Below are 17,527 nucleotides of genomic sequence, written 5' to 3' on the forward strand. Positions count from 1 at the left end.
AATATTTTTAAGTTTTCTAATTGCATTTTCTTCTTGCTTCACAAGTTCTTTGCACTTACCTTGTACAAATGTCCTGGTATTGTCAGTATGGTGCACTGTTGCGGGGAGGAACTGAAAAGCCTTTTTGGAGAGTTTGAGTGGAGTTGTTCTAACATTAACCTTCTAAAATCTAGATGTCTAATTTAAGTGAGTAATTTAGATCCTCTGCAGTTAAAGGAGAGACATCAGTACCTCCAAAGGATGATATCCTTGCTGAAGATAAGCATTTAAGATAGATGGGATGAGTCTGTGGATGTGCTCATACCTCTCCATTGGGAGGAGAGGAAACCAATCCAGCCTACTTAGGCCAGATGCCTACTTTTTATCTGGGTAAAGTTATTTGCAACAGATACTTGTAATTAACTTTAAACAAGAAAAGAATTATTGCTGTGAAACTATGTCTTTCGTTTCTTTTAGGACCTTAGAGGTAAGATATTAAAAGCAAAACCGAAAACACTGAAATATCTTGATACTTCCTTCTTTTAAAGTGAGGTGGCTGCTCCTGCCACATAACTCTGTGCTAGCCCATGGCTTCTGGAAAATTACCTTTTGGAAAGATGGTACAAAATAGTAGTCACAGTGAGAGTAGCTGGGACAAAGACAGCGAACATATAATTTAGGAAAAGAAAATTACTTCTATATGATTATTTTTATAATTTGGGTGTTATATATTCAAGTTCTTTATAGGCAGTACTTGAAGATAGGCCATGTTCTTTCTAGGGAGCCTGTTATGCAGTAGAAGTGAAGTAAATTGTTGAGGGGTTGATAGCTCATGTGTTGCTTCTTATGTATTATGTGATGTCATGATACGTAGAAGGTTCTCATTTCCATAGGGAATCAAACCACCTTTCATGAGTACAAAATTTCACTCCCTATAAAGGAACGCCTACTGGTATCTTCGGTACAGGCAGAGGAGCAGAAGTTTCATCCAGCTGGTGACATATTACACATTTTCTTCTGTAGATGATTCATCTTCACCATTCTCCTCCTCAGTAGAACTAAGTGCATATGAGTGAACATGAGTGTGTTGAAAGAGCTTACTTGGGGACAGGAGGCACATGTTGTTTTTTTGTGGTTTGTTTGAATGCTTTAAATCTTTCGCTACTGAGCAAGTGTGGGGCTTACTAACTGGAGGAGCCGCTGGAGGACCACTGAGTGGTGGCAACAGGATTTTGGGTAGGGAGTGTAGAAGCCACATGAGATGATGCTAATAGAGTAAGCCAGATAGATAAACAATAAATCTGTGGGTTTACTTAGAAAGGAGGTAAATGTAATTCCTCACACCTTTCTTTAAAAATAGGAAGATTACCCAAAAGATTATAGAAAATCATGTTTTGAATGCTGAGAACATTAACCTTATCTTCTGACCCAGGGCTTGGCACTTTCCCTAACAACTAGAAGGTTGTTTTTGATTTTTTTGTAAACGTTAGTGTCCTCTGAAAAATTCAGAGGGTGGAAAAGTAGAGACAGGAGTTTCCTGGAGTTTTCTAATTTCCTTGCTAACCTCAGCTAACATCTGCTAACATCTCCACATCTGACAAGGGATTAATGTTAAGAGTAGTTTTGATAAATCTTATAACAGGCAGGTGAAAATAAAAACTGTGAATGCCATGACTGTGGAAACATGGGAGCATAAGATCATGCTGTGCTGTGCTGTACATCAGAGAATTCCCGCAGGAATGTGGGAACGTTTATGAGGGCATCCTCAAAATTCAAATTATGTGTGCCATAAAGGTACGTCATCCCCTGATGGAAGGGATCTTAATATAAAAAAAAAAAAAAGGAGGGCATTGAGTGTTTAGGCATCTCAGGGCATATAGAAAGATTATAAGAATCTCAGGGCATATAGAAAGATGATAACTCTCCTCATTTGTTACCCTGTGTTTAGAAAGCACCCCAAAGAAAGTGATTCCCAAAAGGTCCCGCTATGAGATGTCTAGAAAAAGCCATTAATCTCTTCAGCATTTTTTTTTCTCAGTAGCGTGTTTATTCCAGGAAATGTGGGTGGACTTCATTTGGTGTTAACAACTGCAGTTGCCTTTTTCTGCTTCCTGCGGTTTTCTGTGTCTTTGTCAAGCATGTGAGTGTCATTTACACTATTTATCTTTCTCAACACTTTCTCCTTATGGGGTAGTTTGTCTGTTGTTGCACCACCGGGGATTCCAAAGAAGTACATAATTTTTTGCTTTTTCTGTCATCGCTCTGTATTTTCTCCTCTATAACCTCTGCACTCTGATATGAAGCCAGAGAACACAGAAGGACCGTTAAGTACTTATGGTTTGGTTTGGTTTGTTTTTTTTTTTTTTTTAGGAAACAGAAATGGCTGGTATCCAAAAGTGCACAACTTCTCTCTTAACTTCAAATTGTTTTAACTGGTTTCTGCAGTTGAACCTGGCGGTCCTCATTTCACTGTCAAGCGCTGCCTGCTAGAAAAGATTTTGCTTATATAGGACAATAATAGGATATCATAAGTCACAAAATTAGCTGATACAACTCACCATACAGCTGTTGAAAACAGCTTCATTACATCTGCTTTAGTACATTTAGGATTCAAAAAAACCCCAGCAGCATATGCTTTCCTCCCTTACGAGTGATAGACACTGAATCCCATACAATGCAAATGGAGAAAATTAGCATGGTAGGGAACATCTCCATGAGCAGGTGTGAGTTACTGGAGTTACTCTTCAAAGGGACAAATGAGCAGTGAAGAAGGCAGTGCAGCCTGGGAGGAAAGCTGGGGCATCCTGAACAAGAGCATCCTCAGGAGAGCATCATACAAAGAGATGTTCAATCGAAATAATTAATGATAAGATTCATAAAAGTAGCACATGGTGGGAACCATAGCATGGAGGACTGCTTCTTTTAGCAGTTAAACTCCGTTCTCACAGAACAGAGAAAAGCAAACTTACTCCACTTTTCAAGGATTTGAAACCGGAGTGAGTCAGGGTCACCAACTTTTGCCGGCAGTGAGCCTTGTGCAAAGACTGTCCTACAGGTTGCTTTTGAAGGACCAGGCTCACTTTCACTCTTGCTTTTACTAGTAGGAGATAAAACCTCAAATTCATTAATCTTTATCTACCTTAGAATTACTTAGCAGAAATAGATTAGAAGAAGGGGGACTTCTTCCACAAAAGCTTAACTTTCAGATAGGGCAATATCAAAAACAGAACAGTAAACAGTCAATCAAAACACATAGCAAATACTAAACACGTGTATCACAAACTGTTCTGTGCTATACCCTGAACGTTTGGACCTAAGTGTCTATTTTTAGGAATATTTTCTCTCTTATAACTAAATAAACCAAATATAAATCACTTCCTCTGGCTGCTGCCAGAAAAGTCTTTTGAAACAATACATTCATTTAATTCACCCGGGATGAGGAGGTATTTAAAAAATATTTGTGCAGAAGCTTGCCAAACTGATTACTGTTAATTATTACTAGACACTATGCTGGGATGACAATTTGGTCTGCACAGATGTCAGTGTAAAAGTTGCTGATTTCTAGATACGTTAAGAGAAAGAAGCTTCTGGGGTGAAGTTCATTGACTTTGCAGTAGAAGAGGAAGAGCCCCAGCACTTTGTGAGGAAATGTTGTAATCCAACCTGGGAAATAAAATGTCTTTTAAAAATATTCTGACTTTTCCTGATTTTTATTACTTGAAAATATGCTGTCATGATTAAGCTGTAAAGGTGTTTAGCCTGGCTTTTAGCAGGGAATGACTGCAGTAGTAAGGCTTTGTCTATACAACAGAGCATGCTATATAGCAAAGAATATTTGAAAATATTCTTAGTATTAAAGAAGATGTCAGGAACTGGTTAGTCATAACTTGCTAATAGGAGCAGTTTTAAAGCAAATGCATATTAGAGAAGTGACCAGGAACCAAATAAGTAAGTTACCCTTTTGTGTCCTTGACCTTTGATTCACTTGGATCAAAATTTGACAAAGATTGCAGCTGCTAAGTATATTACCACGAGATGTAGGTAGTGGCTTTTAGTCACACTGTAAAAATAACACCCCCCCCGCCCCCTTCTCCCCCCCAGCACCAATACAACTTAACTTTTTCTTCTGGCAAAAAGATAAAGAGGGAACTGACGTCTCTTGGAATATATAAACACTCCCTCGGAGTTTAGAGGCTATGTGCTTGGTGGGGAGATTTAGCTGCTTGTCTTCTCGTAACTTGATGCAAGTCATGTGTTAAGTACTTGCACCTTCAGCTGAAAAGTCAGTTGCCCTTATTCAAGGTGAGTCATATGATACAACGTTTAAAATCAGAGGGTTTTCCTCAGAAATGTTTCTAAAATCAGTTGGCGGAAAGGTCCTGAAATTATTTATTTGTAATATATAAAAAAAATGGCAGGATTTTGCAAAGCTGTTTGCAAGAAACAGTGAAATTTTACATGTATTAGTGAAGTGCTTCATTACTAAGTTAGCAACAGTATCTTACGTTCAGGATTGCTGGCTTTCCCAACTCCATCCTGTCTTTTGATATTTAATATTCTTGAAACTACAGTTGTGGAGTCATGTAAATTTATAAGAAATGCATCTTTTTAAAGTTATATTTGTAGCACTTGCTATTGCAGATTAAAAGTTTGAAAACTATAATTTCCAAGTATATCAAAGATTAAAAAAAAAAAAAAAGGAGAAATAATCTCTTCCCTGCCAATGTATGTTTTGCTAATTTCAGGATTTTTAATTGCATCACCTGACCTTGGAGAAACTGTAATTGTGTTTAAAGAAACACTGTGTTTTTGGGTTGAAACTCTTAATAGGTATTTTCAAAATGCATTTTAGTTTTAACTATATACACCACTTCTTCCCCATATGGTTGGTCTCTGATTCTTTGTCAGAATTGAAGTAATGCCAAGTCAAGCAATGTTTAAGACTTGCTGTTAAAGCTGGAGAAGTAATTAAGAAAAACAGATATTATTCTTTGATTTTTATAAGGACTTGCTTTAAGGTAACATCTACAGGAGTATAAGTTAAGTAGGGAAGAAAAAATTTAATAACATTTTGCATCTTTCCTCCTAATTTTGTTATGGTACCATCTATTCTGCTTAAGGTAAAGAAATTTTGCTTGAATATGGGTTCCCAGACACAACTGCATTCTTATTGGAAATTTCTACTTAATATTTCATATTTTCATATTTTGCATTCAATTGTGATAGATGAGAATAGCTTGTTGACTTCTATGTGAAATTGAATGTTATGTTGTGAGTGCTCCTCATTGCAGTTGTGTAATGGATAATTTGAATTGCATAAATTGAGATATGTCTAGACTGCTATGGCATTGTGTTTGGTGGGAGAAGGGTGAATATTTTGCTATTGTCAAAAGCTTGGGATAGACACAAGTTATTAGCAGCCAGTTGCTTTCTAGCTGTTTATTGCCAGTGCTCATGAGAGATACTTAGTCTGCCTAACACAAAATGAAAATAATCCATTGGAACACCTTGTAGAAACTTAGATGGAACTGTATTTTAGGAGAAAGTGTATTTCTATTTAATTTGAAAAGATTCAGTATGTCAACCAAGAATAAAAAGCCTGGCAATGTCTAAAAGCCCTCTTTAAACACTTATGGAAGAGATAATTTCCATTTTAAATTTTAAAATGTGTATTTCCACACTTTTTAAAAGAATCTGCTAGAATAGATAGCAGCGTGTGTGTCGGGGGGAATCAACTTGAAATGTGTACTTTTCAGAATTGTATTTAATTCAGAATTTCTGCTTCTCATTAGATTTGCTACAATGTGTAACAGCAGTCAGATTTTTAAATACCCACGCCACTTACCCAATGAGTTGCACAGCCATATTACAGTTCTTGTTTTAACACACTAAAGATCCTGATCGGAACATATCTACAGAGATAACAGTTGGTCCTAGTGACTTTCACTTAAAAGTTCTTTGGGTCTAATGAATTTCTCGCTTGAGTTTACTTTGAAGTTTGCCATTAGTCATTATGCATCACTGTATCAAAGAGCCTTTAGTAACTTGGTGGTTTTATAATTCAGTCAAGTCATCTTTCAGTTACCTTTGCGAAAAGTGCAACAGGTTGCATGAAAACTTTGGGAAAATGAATGTTTTTCATAATGCTACTGCTTTGATGAGTTTCTTTTTGCTTTTCTGGGCAAAGACACAGAGTAACAGAGCTGGTAGAGAGGAAAGCAACTAAGTAAACCTGTGCTTCAAATAAGATGTACCTCCTCCTATAGAAAAGCCAGGTTTACAGCTATAAAGAGGCTGATCTCAGTTCCCAGTGAAAGTCCAGAACTTTAGCCAAATCTGGTTTCTTTCTTAGTCTCTTGTATGTGCAGGCAAAGCAGTCAAAGAGCAAAGTTTTGATGTGTGAACCACAAGGAATGACCTGGTGGCGGGTGGCTGACTTTTATTTTTCTGAGATTGAAAGTAGTCTTTTGGTCAGCCTCCTTGCAAATACCCAAGGAGAAATGATAAAAATACCAAACAAGCTCAAATGTACAGAAACAGTCATTGTTAATGGCAGGGGAGCTACAAATTGCTGCTAGTGCAAGAGCAGGCAAAAGGTGGGTTTTCAATCCAGATACAAGGGGAAGTCTGGGATTAGGTATGGACATGATATAATTATGCGTTTTGTAGGACAGGGGAGAACACATCATTAGCCTGCTGGCCATGGTACCTTATATGTCAGTCTGTGCTGTATGTGTCCTTTTTTTACTAAAAGGACCTCATAATTGTGTCTATGAAAACAAAACGTGCTATTCCTACACCTGATTTACTATTTAGAAATTCATGCAGGTTTTTAGCCCTTTAATCCTCATGAGTAAAATGGGAATTCAGGTTGAGTTGTCCTTCCACTCTATCTTTCTGTTTTCCTTTGCTCCCTGTGTTTGGCCTTGAATGCGTAATTAACTCTGCAACTAATAGCCACTTTAAAATTGATTTTAGAGATGATCACAACATGTTAACAAACAGAAAATGGTAAGAATAAAAAAGATAAGGACAATGACATCTAAAATAGAAAACAGCAGAGTTTCTTTTAGCTGGTGGCCTAAAGCAAAAAACAAACTTGCAAATTCTGTGGATGTGATTAATTCCTGAGCAAGACTAAATTGCAAATCAGGCAGCTCTTTGTCTCAGTTATTCATAAACAGTTAAGAAATAGGAAAGAAATATCACTGGGAGCTTATATTTTGCCATATCTCTTAGAGCTGGTATAATTCTGATTTTTTTTTTACGACGCCAGATCTTAAGATATGTCAGCACATATTACCAGCAAAGGTTGTTTTCCAATGAGTAATCGCAGACTTTTTTTTTTTTCTTCTCTGAGACTGAACTTGATATACAAGGTGTTACATCTTTCAATGATCAAAATCTAGACTGGTTTTAAGAAGTCTGCCTTTCTGTAAGGCAATTGGGATTGATGAAACTAGGTGGTGGTAAGAATGCAGCTCTCAAAGGAAAACCCAGCCATGCCTTTGTCATGAAGTTGCTGAAACAAAAGGTTTGTCCCTCTAGTAGTAGACTGTGGACTGACAGAGGTCTGGAGAGACAGACGTCTTATAGGTGTCTCTCATTAGAGGGTGCCATTCCCACCAAGGTGCTGATGGATCTTGAGGACTTCCTCATGGCATAGTGCAGAAACAGCCTGGGTAGCTCACACTAGCGGTGTAAACTCCTGGTTTTGCCTGAAGTGGGAGCCATGGGCAATGCAGGCTGTGATAAAAGCAGGGTGCTATAACCTCCTCCCTTGGCACAGAGAGATCTTAGAGAAGGTGCTTATTTCAGGAAGAGTGCCAGCTGAGTAGCAATTATGTCAGTTTGACCTAATGCAATAGAGCCAAAAAAAAAAAAAAAAAAAAGCCTTGCCAAAAGTACATGCAACTTTTTTTTTTTTTTTTTTGGCAGTGGTTGCCACTGTCTGGCTGCGTTTGATGAGTTATCTTCTTATCTTCCTACCTGCTTCATATCATGCACTTTGTACTTTGAGCTTTGGAATGTGATTTTTGTTCACTCTCTCCTTATATTAGGAGCTTCTCTCAGGAAGATCAGTGAGTCTATTGGGACCAAGAAGTAAGAAAAATACATCAAGCCTTACAACAAGGGAATTTTTGCATTGTCTGTCTGCACCCTGACAAAGGAGAGGAATGGGCTGTAACAGAAACTGTGGGCTTCTCACTGGGGCCGTCATCGGTGCTGTGCTGGCTATCTTGGGAGGAGTTCTGGTACCGCTTGGAGATCACCTTATTGGCAGAGCAATAAAAAAGGTACAAGTTTTTTCATTTTTTTTTTTTCAGTCCGTATGGTTTGTCGTTATTGAATAGTTGTTATTTCTAAATCTTGTGTGCTGTTTCTATTTTTTTTCGTTTTTTTTTTTCTCCTTCTTTAAACCTAGTTTTTGTAATGTATGCAATCCAAACTTCCCTGGGAATAGAAGCTGCAGCAGTATTTTTCTAATATATTAATTATATTATCACGTTCGCTTGCTTGCTGCCTTTCATGCTTCACATGAGAAGCCAAAATACTGTTTACAAGATGTGTTCTCAGTAATGTAATTTAAAGTCAGCATTTTTTATTTTCATTTTAATTATGTTTCTTTCTAGTTTCTTTATTCTTCTGTATTTTTTTTTTCTTATTTTGGTACTGACTCCATGCACTTGTATTTATATACTGCAAATAATCTAAACAAACTTTTGATGCAGAATCTAATCCTACACTTACATGCATTCAGCTCACATCTGTGACTGTATGATCCAAGCCAATGTGCTCCACTAGGCTACAGGATCTGATCCTATCTTCACATCTCCTTGACTCAAGGACTGTGTAGAACAATTGAAGTATAGTGTTGTAGACCTGGCAGACACAATTTTTTCCTGATTTCTAGATGATTTTATTTCTTTAAAATCTAGTTTTGTCTTTAAAGAAAAATTGAAAGTTAATTTGTTAAATCTTTGGTGAAAAGGGTATGTAACTGAAGGTCTAAATCATGGAGTAATCTGGAATGAAAGACCATGCATGCGTTGCGGTGTCCACCATAGAGTCATGGAGTCTCCCTGGGGTCACTGCAGCCAAGGTGGGCTCTCCAACAGTTAAAAATATAGAAACCTTAAGGTCTTTGGCTGCTGGTTAGTCCTCCCAATGATCTGATGTGGCGCTGAAGACTGTGGAGATCTTGGAGATACTTATTCAAAGGTCCTTCTGGAAGACTGCCTTTAACTCAACAGCTGATGAAGTCAATTAAGGAGGTGGATATATGAACTGTCAGGAAATGTTGAACTGTCTATTGAGGCCCTATCTAGATTCTACCATCACTTTAAAAAAAAAAGAAATTGAAAAAAATGGCTTCTACATAACATTTTAATTTTGTCAGCGAACTCAGTGAAAACCTAAATGTAGAGGAATTTTCCAATTCTTATTCTATTTTTCATGAAATTTTCAAATTTATAGAGAACAAAAAAATAATTCTCACTAGATAATGTCTCGTCCACCTTCCAACGTTTTACAAAAAAGTCATATCCTCTATATTTGCAAATAATTTTAATTGATTGACATATTGAGGAAATGGCAAGTTTACTAGAAAGCACATAATTTTAAAAATGTGTATCTCCTTACATTAAATATTTACTTTGAGTTAATCTAGAGTGTTGTCTTACACCATTAAGTATTTTCAAAGCAAATGACGTATATTAGCAATGTTATGTGTTCATCTGTTTATTTATAATAATGAACCAGTTATACAGCATGATTTGCAAATGTCTATGCATGAAATTACACCTGCATGAGGTCTTAGTGGTAAAGTATTAGACAGAGTAATTTTTTCAGCAACGTCTGTATAATTTTGTGCATTCTGATCAGGTTTCGGATGCTTGTACCTATTTCAAGGCAGCTTGTTATATATATATAAAAAAATAATAATTGTACCAGTATTCATATAAAACAGAAAAGAGTAAATTTCTAGAGGCTTTATTTATCTAAGTAAATGGATAGTTTTCTTCCTAAGCAAGAGTCATACTAGGTTATTTTTTTCCTATTTGTCATGCTGACTCTTTAGGGAGACTATGAGACTCTAAGACAATTCCTTTTCAGAAAAGATATGCCAAGGTGCAACGACTGAAATGTGTCATCAGTTCAGCAGATGCTCAGAGGGACCTTATTCTAAGTGATTCTGATTTACCATTGTTGATGAAAGGGCTAGTAAGAAAAACCAATATTTGTTATTCACTGCTGTTGTATTTAAAATAAAAGTAGAGCTGACTGCAAAGGAAACAGAGTCTGCTGAGCAGATCAGACCGAAAATATTTATTTTTTTCTGGAATCTTTCACTTTTGGAAATGTCTTTTTTTAAGGAAATGTTTGGTAAAACCAGATCAGTTTCAATGACAACTTTATTTAGAATTTCTCAAGAATAGAGACTTTAAGAGAAAGTCTTAAAAATAGAGACTTTTTAGAGAAAAAACCTAATGAGCAAGCTGTTCTCTCAGATATGGCCTGCAAGCATTTATATTTCCATTTGGACTCATACGAGGCAAAGCCTGAACTTGGGTCCTCACCCACTTGGTGAAAACAAATGTCAAAATGATGTATTTTTAATGAAAGGGAAAAACTGTTTCAGATGTCACCATTTTAAGCAAAATCACATCTTAAATTCTGCACAGTCCAAAGCTTGAAAGAAGACCCCTAGTTTTTCCTCTGCCTGTCCTATCTCAGAGTAATTCCCAGTTCTTTGCACAAGTTGACAGCAACACAGTAAGACCAAATCTATATTTCTAGGGTAAATGAATTTTGCTATAAAATGTTATTGCTGGATTAGAGACACAAATGTTGAATATTTTTTTTTCTTCTGAATGGATAGTTTTAGGACACTTCATACTTTAACAAGTCAAACTGTCATAAATTAACTTGTTATCAAGATTTAGTCAAATCACATTGTCATCAATTTACTCTCAAGCAAGTCCAGTTGAGCTTCTTAGCATCTCCCAATAAATAGCGGCAACTTCGATTTCAAAATTCAATAGAATCAATAGTCCTTACCGTTCTTGTTCTGCTAGCAGCGTAAGCCTGAGCGTGCTTCTCTTAAGCACACATCCTTGCAGCTTACCAAACCCTACCAGCCTCACATCTCCTTTATTACAGTCATTGAGAGATTAGCCTGAGTAAACACTCCAGGATATGTTTTACTGTAGGGCTGCATACTGGTTTTGCAGCAAAGATAAAGCACCTGCAAGTGTATAGACAATCTCAGGTGCCCTTAGAAAATTGACAGAGACTGTCAGGGTATAGGGTCTTATCTCCTTGCAGGCAGGTGCTGTTCTCCACCCACGACCAGTCCATGGGTGGACACCCAAACAAAGTCCATGTAACATGGATAACCAAGATGTCACCTCTTCATGTGTTCCAGTTTATTAACATACATCAGTGCTTCAACACAAACACATTGCTGTTTTCTAACCCCGGACTGCTTTACCTCTTTTTTTGGATACCACATCTTTTTGGATAAGCTGTTTCCACTCCTGCCTCCAGTTGGGGGGGCAGGGTTTTAAAGAATTCCAACATTATATATATTTTCTGAATCTTTTTAGAGGTTCTTTAAAGAAACAGTTACTTGGAGAGCACACTCAAAATGACACCACCACCAGCAGCATCTTGGCAGGGAGGCACTGAAAGAAATTAGTGCTAAGATGTATCAGCTCTGATACTATTCAGGGAAAGGAGACTTCGCCCGTAAAAGGTGCCTTTGATTTCAGTACCAAAGGGTAAAAAATCCCAGTTTCCCCAAACACTGAGTCTATCCAGAAGGGAGAGATGCCTTTCCATGAGGGCCTTAAGGGTTTAGAAAACTGTCCTCAGTAAGTTAGGAGTGAAACATGAACATTTCGGAGTTCTTTACAAAAATGTTTTGTTCGCAGCTATCAAAACATACCTTTTTAACTGACTCCACACATTTCAGTTGCATATTATCATGTCTGTTACCATTATCATGTCTAAGGTTAAAAAAACATGAATCCAAAGCAACAAATCAGAAAGCTTGCATCTTGTTGGAAGGAGGTATTTTGACATGGCACGATTATTACTTTTTGCCTTTCCCTCCCTTAAAATATTATTTATGTAGGCAAAATTCCCATCATTTCAGTTATGATAAAACTTATTTTTTTTAGTTAATCAGCTTTTTTTTCCAACTAGGTCTAACCACTCAAACCCATTGGTAGCTGATTCATTTGCCTGAAAGATCTTTATCACCACTTCTCTAAGAGCTCTTGCTCTCTACCTAGGCACGTGAGCTCAGGAAGTTAACAAGCCACATAATGTTACTTAATATATTGAATTCCTGATGAATTGATAATACAGAATGGTGTATGTTTTACCACAATACCTCAGTGCTACACTCTCTCAGTAGAGTCCTCAGAGTTAGTCTCTGCTATTTTTAGAAATAAAGCTATCAATTTTAGCTATTATTATGTTTAGCCATCTGTCTCTCTACATACCTGTTATCTATCATTGGCCATATTATGTCTCCTCAGCTACTGGAGGAAACACTTCTAATTTAAAATTGTGTTTGTGACTTTCATACATATGCTACTTTATCTAAACAAATGAAGCTAAAGCCACTTCTGACTCCCACCAGAACGTAACTGATCTAATCACACATATTCCAGCATTATCAAAGATAAACTTGATTGGCTTCCATAATTTTTTATGATCATGGACTGAAAAAGGACTAAACATTTTGATCCAACAAAGCCTGAATACAAAGGCTAATAATAAGGTAATAATCATCACTTAAAAAACAATAAATGGCTATTCGTACTTTCAGCTGCCAAACAGAAGATTATTTGCTTTCATTAATTTAGCTTATTCAGTTTTACAGAACTGTATTGTTTGTTTCCTCTAGTTTACGTATGCAGCCCAACACATACAACACATAGGGATAAAGTAGTAACAATTTTGTTACAGCCAAAAGTACTCGTGGCATCTCTCATTTCCCAGAAAATGGCATCTTTTGTCCCTCTGGCCAGATCCTTTGTCAAGACCTACACTTAGTCTTACATTTTGTATTTCTTCATCAGAAATCATGATGGCTGAATTTAGCGTAAAGCCACAAAAAGCAGCAAGCTTCTACTGTTGACTGCTCAGCATTTTGTGAATTTATGTATTGCCAGTTGACCCACCACAAGTGGGGGAAAAATTGTGTCAGAAGCAAAAGGGGTTAACGTTCCCATTGATTTCACTCAGTCTTGCACAGTTAGGTCATGAGATGAATCTGACTATGTAGCAATTACATATTGTCTGGCTATTTTTGCTAACAACAGTTGACTATTGCATAAGATATTAGAGCTGATGTAGGGTGACTAGGGAGTTGAAAAGTGATTCATATTATCAATTGCAAATTAGTAGTTTCCCAAATTACTCTATCTTTTGTAATATCACAAAACATGTCAGTGTTACTTGGGGAATATGCAAGTCACCAGAAATAGAGAGGGATAATATTTAGGGCTGGCCTTACCAGTGACCAGACAGCCAAAACCCAAGGGCTTGCTGGTGTGAGGGTACTAGTTTTATTAAATGAAGACATGAATAAATACAGAACTCTAGATTTTCTTCCGCTTTAACCCACCGTTTGCACTCTTGAAGTATGTGACAGAGAATCTTATGCACCTCCTTTGTGGGACAAATGTTATTAACAATAATGGCCAAATGCCACCAAAAATAATCATCTTGCTCCCTTCCTCCTCCTCCCTCTTTTGTCCTGCTGCTTCCCTTGTTTTAACTCTTATCTGATCCTTCCCCCTACCCACACCACCGAGCCAAGTGATAAGAGAGGTAACCCAGAAAAAAAAAAAAAAAAAGAAAAAAAAAAAGGAAATACTCTTTCTCCAGCCCAGCAGGGAGAAACAGCTCCCTGATGAAGGAGATCTGGCACAGAGGAAGGGGGAGGCACATGGATCAGGTACCAGGGGCTGTGGGAGCCAACTTGGTCCTTTGGCTCCAGCACTGTCAGGTTGGATCATCTGTCCCCTTGAAGCATCCCCCAAGAGTGTTCATGGTGGCATTAGCACAGAGTAAATGGTGGGCTGCAAATCCACATAGTAACTGGTTGTGGCCTGTCTGTCCCATGTCCTTAGGTCCCAGGGATCTCTTCATACAATGCACAAAGTAGTTTTTCTCTGTTGGCATTTACTAAGGCTATAATACGGACATAGTGGTTACTCTTGCATGAAAAATACAGGAGAGCCACCTGACCTCTTCAGGTGGACAGCAAATTTGTTCTAGATTGATAAGAAAGTACCTCATACAGTACAGTGCAGTAAAGGTCAGTACAGGAAGTGCATGAAAAGGTTTGTTGCATAGCCGACAGTCTCAGTTTACATGGAAAGTTGTCCTGGTTGTACTAAAAAGCTGGTATAAAGCCCTGCACACTCTTGGCTTTCCCTGCAATAGCAGAGAGAGGATTAGAGGCAAAGATCCACACTTTGGAAAAAAATAAGATCATTTACATGGAGAAGGCTGTGAGGAAGCATGTTCCTTATATTATTCCAAGTCAACAAAATAGTGATGTGATCGTTGCAGAATAAACATTTTTCAAAGTGCCCAAAATGTTTTGGAGGCAGGCTGGGGACTCTTTCTGTGCCTCTCCAGGATGGGAGGAGAGGTCCTGCAGCTCAGGCATTCTGAGCAAACTCTGCAGTGGCAGAGGAGTTGACATATCATTCTGTGCTGCTATAACCCCTAGCAAAGGGTTATAAGGGGAGGGAGGAATGGATGGAAGGGAAAACTTTTAAGAAGTAAGTAACACTGCTTTAAAATCTAGTGTCACAAAGTTGAAAATTCTCCCTTCACCTCTGTGCCGGTGCGTTGTTGACTTCTCGAGAGATTAGTTTGTCCTCTTAACAATGTAGCTGCCAGGAATCCATAGCCATTTCCCTACCCCAGTTACTGAGGCAGGAGGTCAAATCCTGGCATCTGCCCCCATCCCAGGACCCTGCTGAGTACAGGTTGCAGACAGGCTCTGGGCAAACTGAGTTGTGCCTCTCTTTATATCAGTCTGCCTCTCCCAGAGCCTTTGAGCAATTCTCTGTGGAAACTGCAAAAGTGATTTCCAAATCATGCAAGCTCTTCTGTCTTCACCAAAGAGATAGTCTGCCCCATGCTGGATCACAGCTGTGATAGAGCCTTCGGCCTTCCGAGGTTGGCAAAACAAGGCTGAAGAGAATTTTAGCTGTCGGGTCTGAGTGCAAGACCTCAAGCTGATAACACGCCAAGCTGATAAACCTTCGCTGCACCAAGTTTTCCTTCCCCTCTCACAAAAATGCACATAAATTATAGCAGATATTCAGACAGCAAGGCAAGTGCTTTACACCACCAGCAAGGCATCTGCAACTCCACTGTACAAACAGGCTTTCCACAGATAAAGCCCTGCCAGTGATAAGAGTTCTCCCAGACACAGTATTAATTTCTAACTGCAGTGGTTTCAATTGGTAGTATCCATTTTTTTGGATGGTGCTTGCTAAGCAAACTCTAGAGGCAGAAACTTAAGCTAGAAAGAAGATGTAGCAACTTGTAATTTAAAATGTCTTTTCTTGCTATCTGGAGTGATTCCAGCCTTTTAATTCCTGGGAGTCTTTGAGCTGTGCAAATTAACTTATTAATATTGCACCCCTCTAATAAATAAGCATTTTATATGTTGGAGCCAGGCAGCCTAGATTTTTCTTCTTATAGAAAAAAAAATTTCTGAATTTTTACCACCAAGGGGAAAATCTACATTATCCCAGGGCTTTGGGAAAAACATATAGAAAAAGGCCTGATGTAGACCAGCAAAGCAGGCATTCCCTTGACAATACAGGGAACATACCTTCAAACTCTCCTTCTCACTGTACAGTCCCAAGGACTGAATAGACATTTACCATATCACAGCTGAGTGCCACAGACATAAAGCTGTTGGTTACCCTAGAGTGGTTCCTGATGTCCTGCCTTGTCCTTATAGACATATTTTGCCTTCCTTCCCTAAAGCTGGGAAACGTCCCTAACAGAATCTTATCAAAACTAGAAACATTTCTTAGAAAGTCTCAGTTTTGGTGACAAGAGTTTTCTGACAAAAAAACATTCCTGCAAGAACACTATTTGCTTCCTGTGAGTGCAAAATTACTTGCTGTGTGACTAATTCTCAGAGAAAACTCTCTGTTTCCTTCCCTGGGCTATTTGCAAGTGTGTGAAAAGTAGTTTATGGATTCTAAAAACTGATGGGTATCATTCAGTCATTCAAAGATTTTCTTTTTCCATGGATTTGGCAAGTATTTGGCAACTAAGGCAATGCCCAGCCACAGCAGTAGGAGAGTTTTGCTGCTGGCTACAATAGCAATTATATCAGCTTTGTGGTCACATATTTTAGGGGGCTCACTTTTGCTGTCACGGAGCAGGAATGTCAGGCTGCCTTCAAATGTTGGCTAAAAATGTGGGCTTTATGCCTCTTACTGATGATAAAATAGCTTGGTTTTTTTTTTTGTTTGTTTGTATTTTATTTTATTTTATTTTATTTTATTTTATTTTATTTTATTTTATTTTATTTTATTTTATTTTATTTTATTTTATTTTATTTTATTTTATTTTATTTTATTTTAATTTCTGTTTGCTTGGGCTTATTCTACAATCATCTGGAAAGGAAATGCAGCTTGTCATTACTTTTTTTGTGGTTAATTTTAGCCTTGATTTTTGTCCTTTTAGGAAGCTGTCATTGCAAATGGTACCATTGCTTTTGAAAATTGGCTTGTGCCAGGAAGTTCAGTTTACAGGCAATTCTGGATTTTCCATGTGCAAAATCCTTCAGAGGTATTAGACCAAGGAGCACGTCCAAAACTTGAACAAAGAGGACCGTACACATACAGGTAAGCAAAGCACACTGAATATGTGACATGTCATACCAGAAGTTTTGTTAAAGTCAGAGAAAGTTCTGCTGCGTTAAAATTTGTTCTTGAAATTCCAGCAGCATATTTTAGTCAGACTTGACAAAAATGCCTAAATTGGGGCTACACACAGCAATTGCAAACACTTTCTGTATTGGGTCTCACATTGGGAAAGTGCATATAGAAATAGGTAATTGGGTGTGAAGCTGTTTGCTCTTGTGGAAAACGATTGCTTATTAGCAAGGTGCTTGCCACAACACCACACAGACAGTTGCATTTGTTGCTGTTCAGTGTCTGCCAGCTTTTACATAGAAAAAAACATGACAGATGCTCTAAAACCAAGAGATTATTTTATCACCCATGTATCACTCACATTTATTTTAATAATGTGTTTTGTTTCTTTGCTCCCTTATGACTTATTTTTAATCTATGCCTTTTCATTTTTAATTTTTTCCTCTGAAAAGCATTCCTTTTTCTGAATGTACTAGTCAGGGCTTAGATGCAGCAGCCCATCCTCATTCCGGGAAGCTTTTAATCATTTGCATAATTTTAAATATGATGTTGACATAGGACTAGTTGATGCTTCCTGAGTTGTTACGCCCAACATCCAGCTATAACTGGCA

The 17,527-nt window shown here is 37.8% G+C and overlaps 1 protein-coding gene across 1 annotated transcript in view; it reads left to right on the plus strand.

Annotated features, from left to right (window-relative positions):
* The first annotated feature begins 4,132 nt into the window (after positions 1-4,132).
* CD36 (CD36 molecule (CD36 blood group)) overlaps positions 4,133-17,527 on the plus strand; it is a 29,463-nt gene continuing 16,068 nt past the window's right edge. Inside the window, exons 1-3 of the mRNA XM_063323534.1 lie at positions 4,133-4,281; positions 8,040-8,276; positions 16,726-16,886. Of these exons, the coding sequence (XP_063179604.1) occupies positions 8,157-8,276; positions 16,726-16,886 (281 nt within the window). The 5' untranslated portion in view covers positions 4,133-4,281; positions 8,040-8,156. The remainder of the gene's footprint in view (positions 4,282-8,039; positions 8,277-16,725; positions 16,887-17,527) is intronic.

The sequence above is a fragment of the Chroicocephalus ridibundus genome, chromosome 1, assembly GCF_963924245.1.
Source record: "Chroicocephalus ridibundus chromosome 1, bChrRid1.1, whole genome shotgun sequence".
Taxonomy (NCBI): Eukaryota; Metazoa; Chordata; class Aves; order Charadriiformes; family Laridae; genus Chroicocephalus; species Chroicocephalus ridibundus.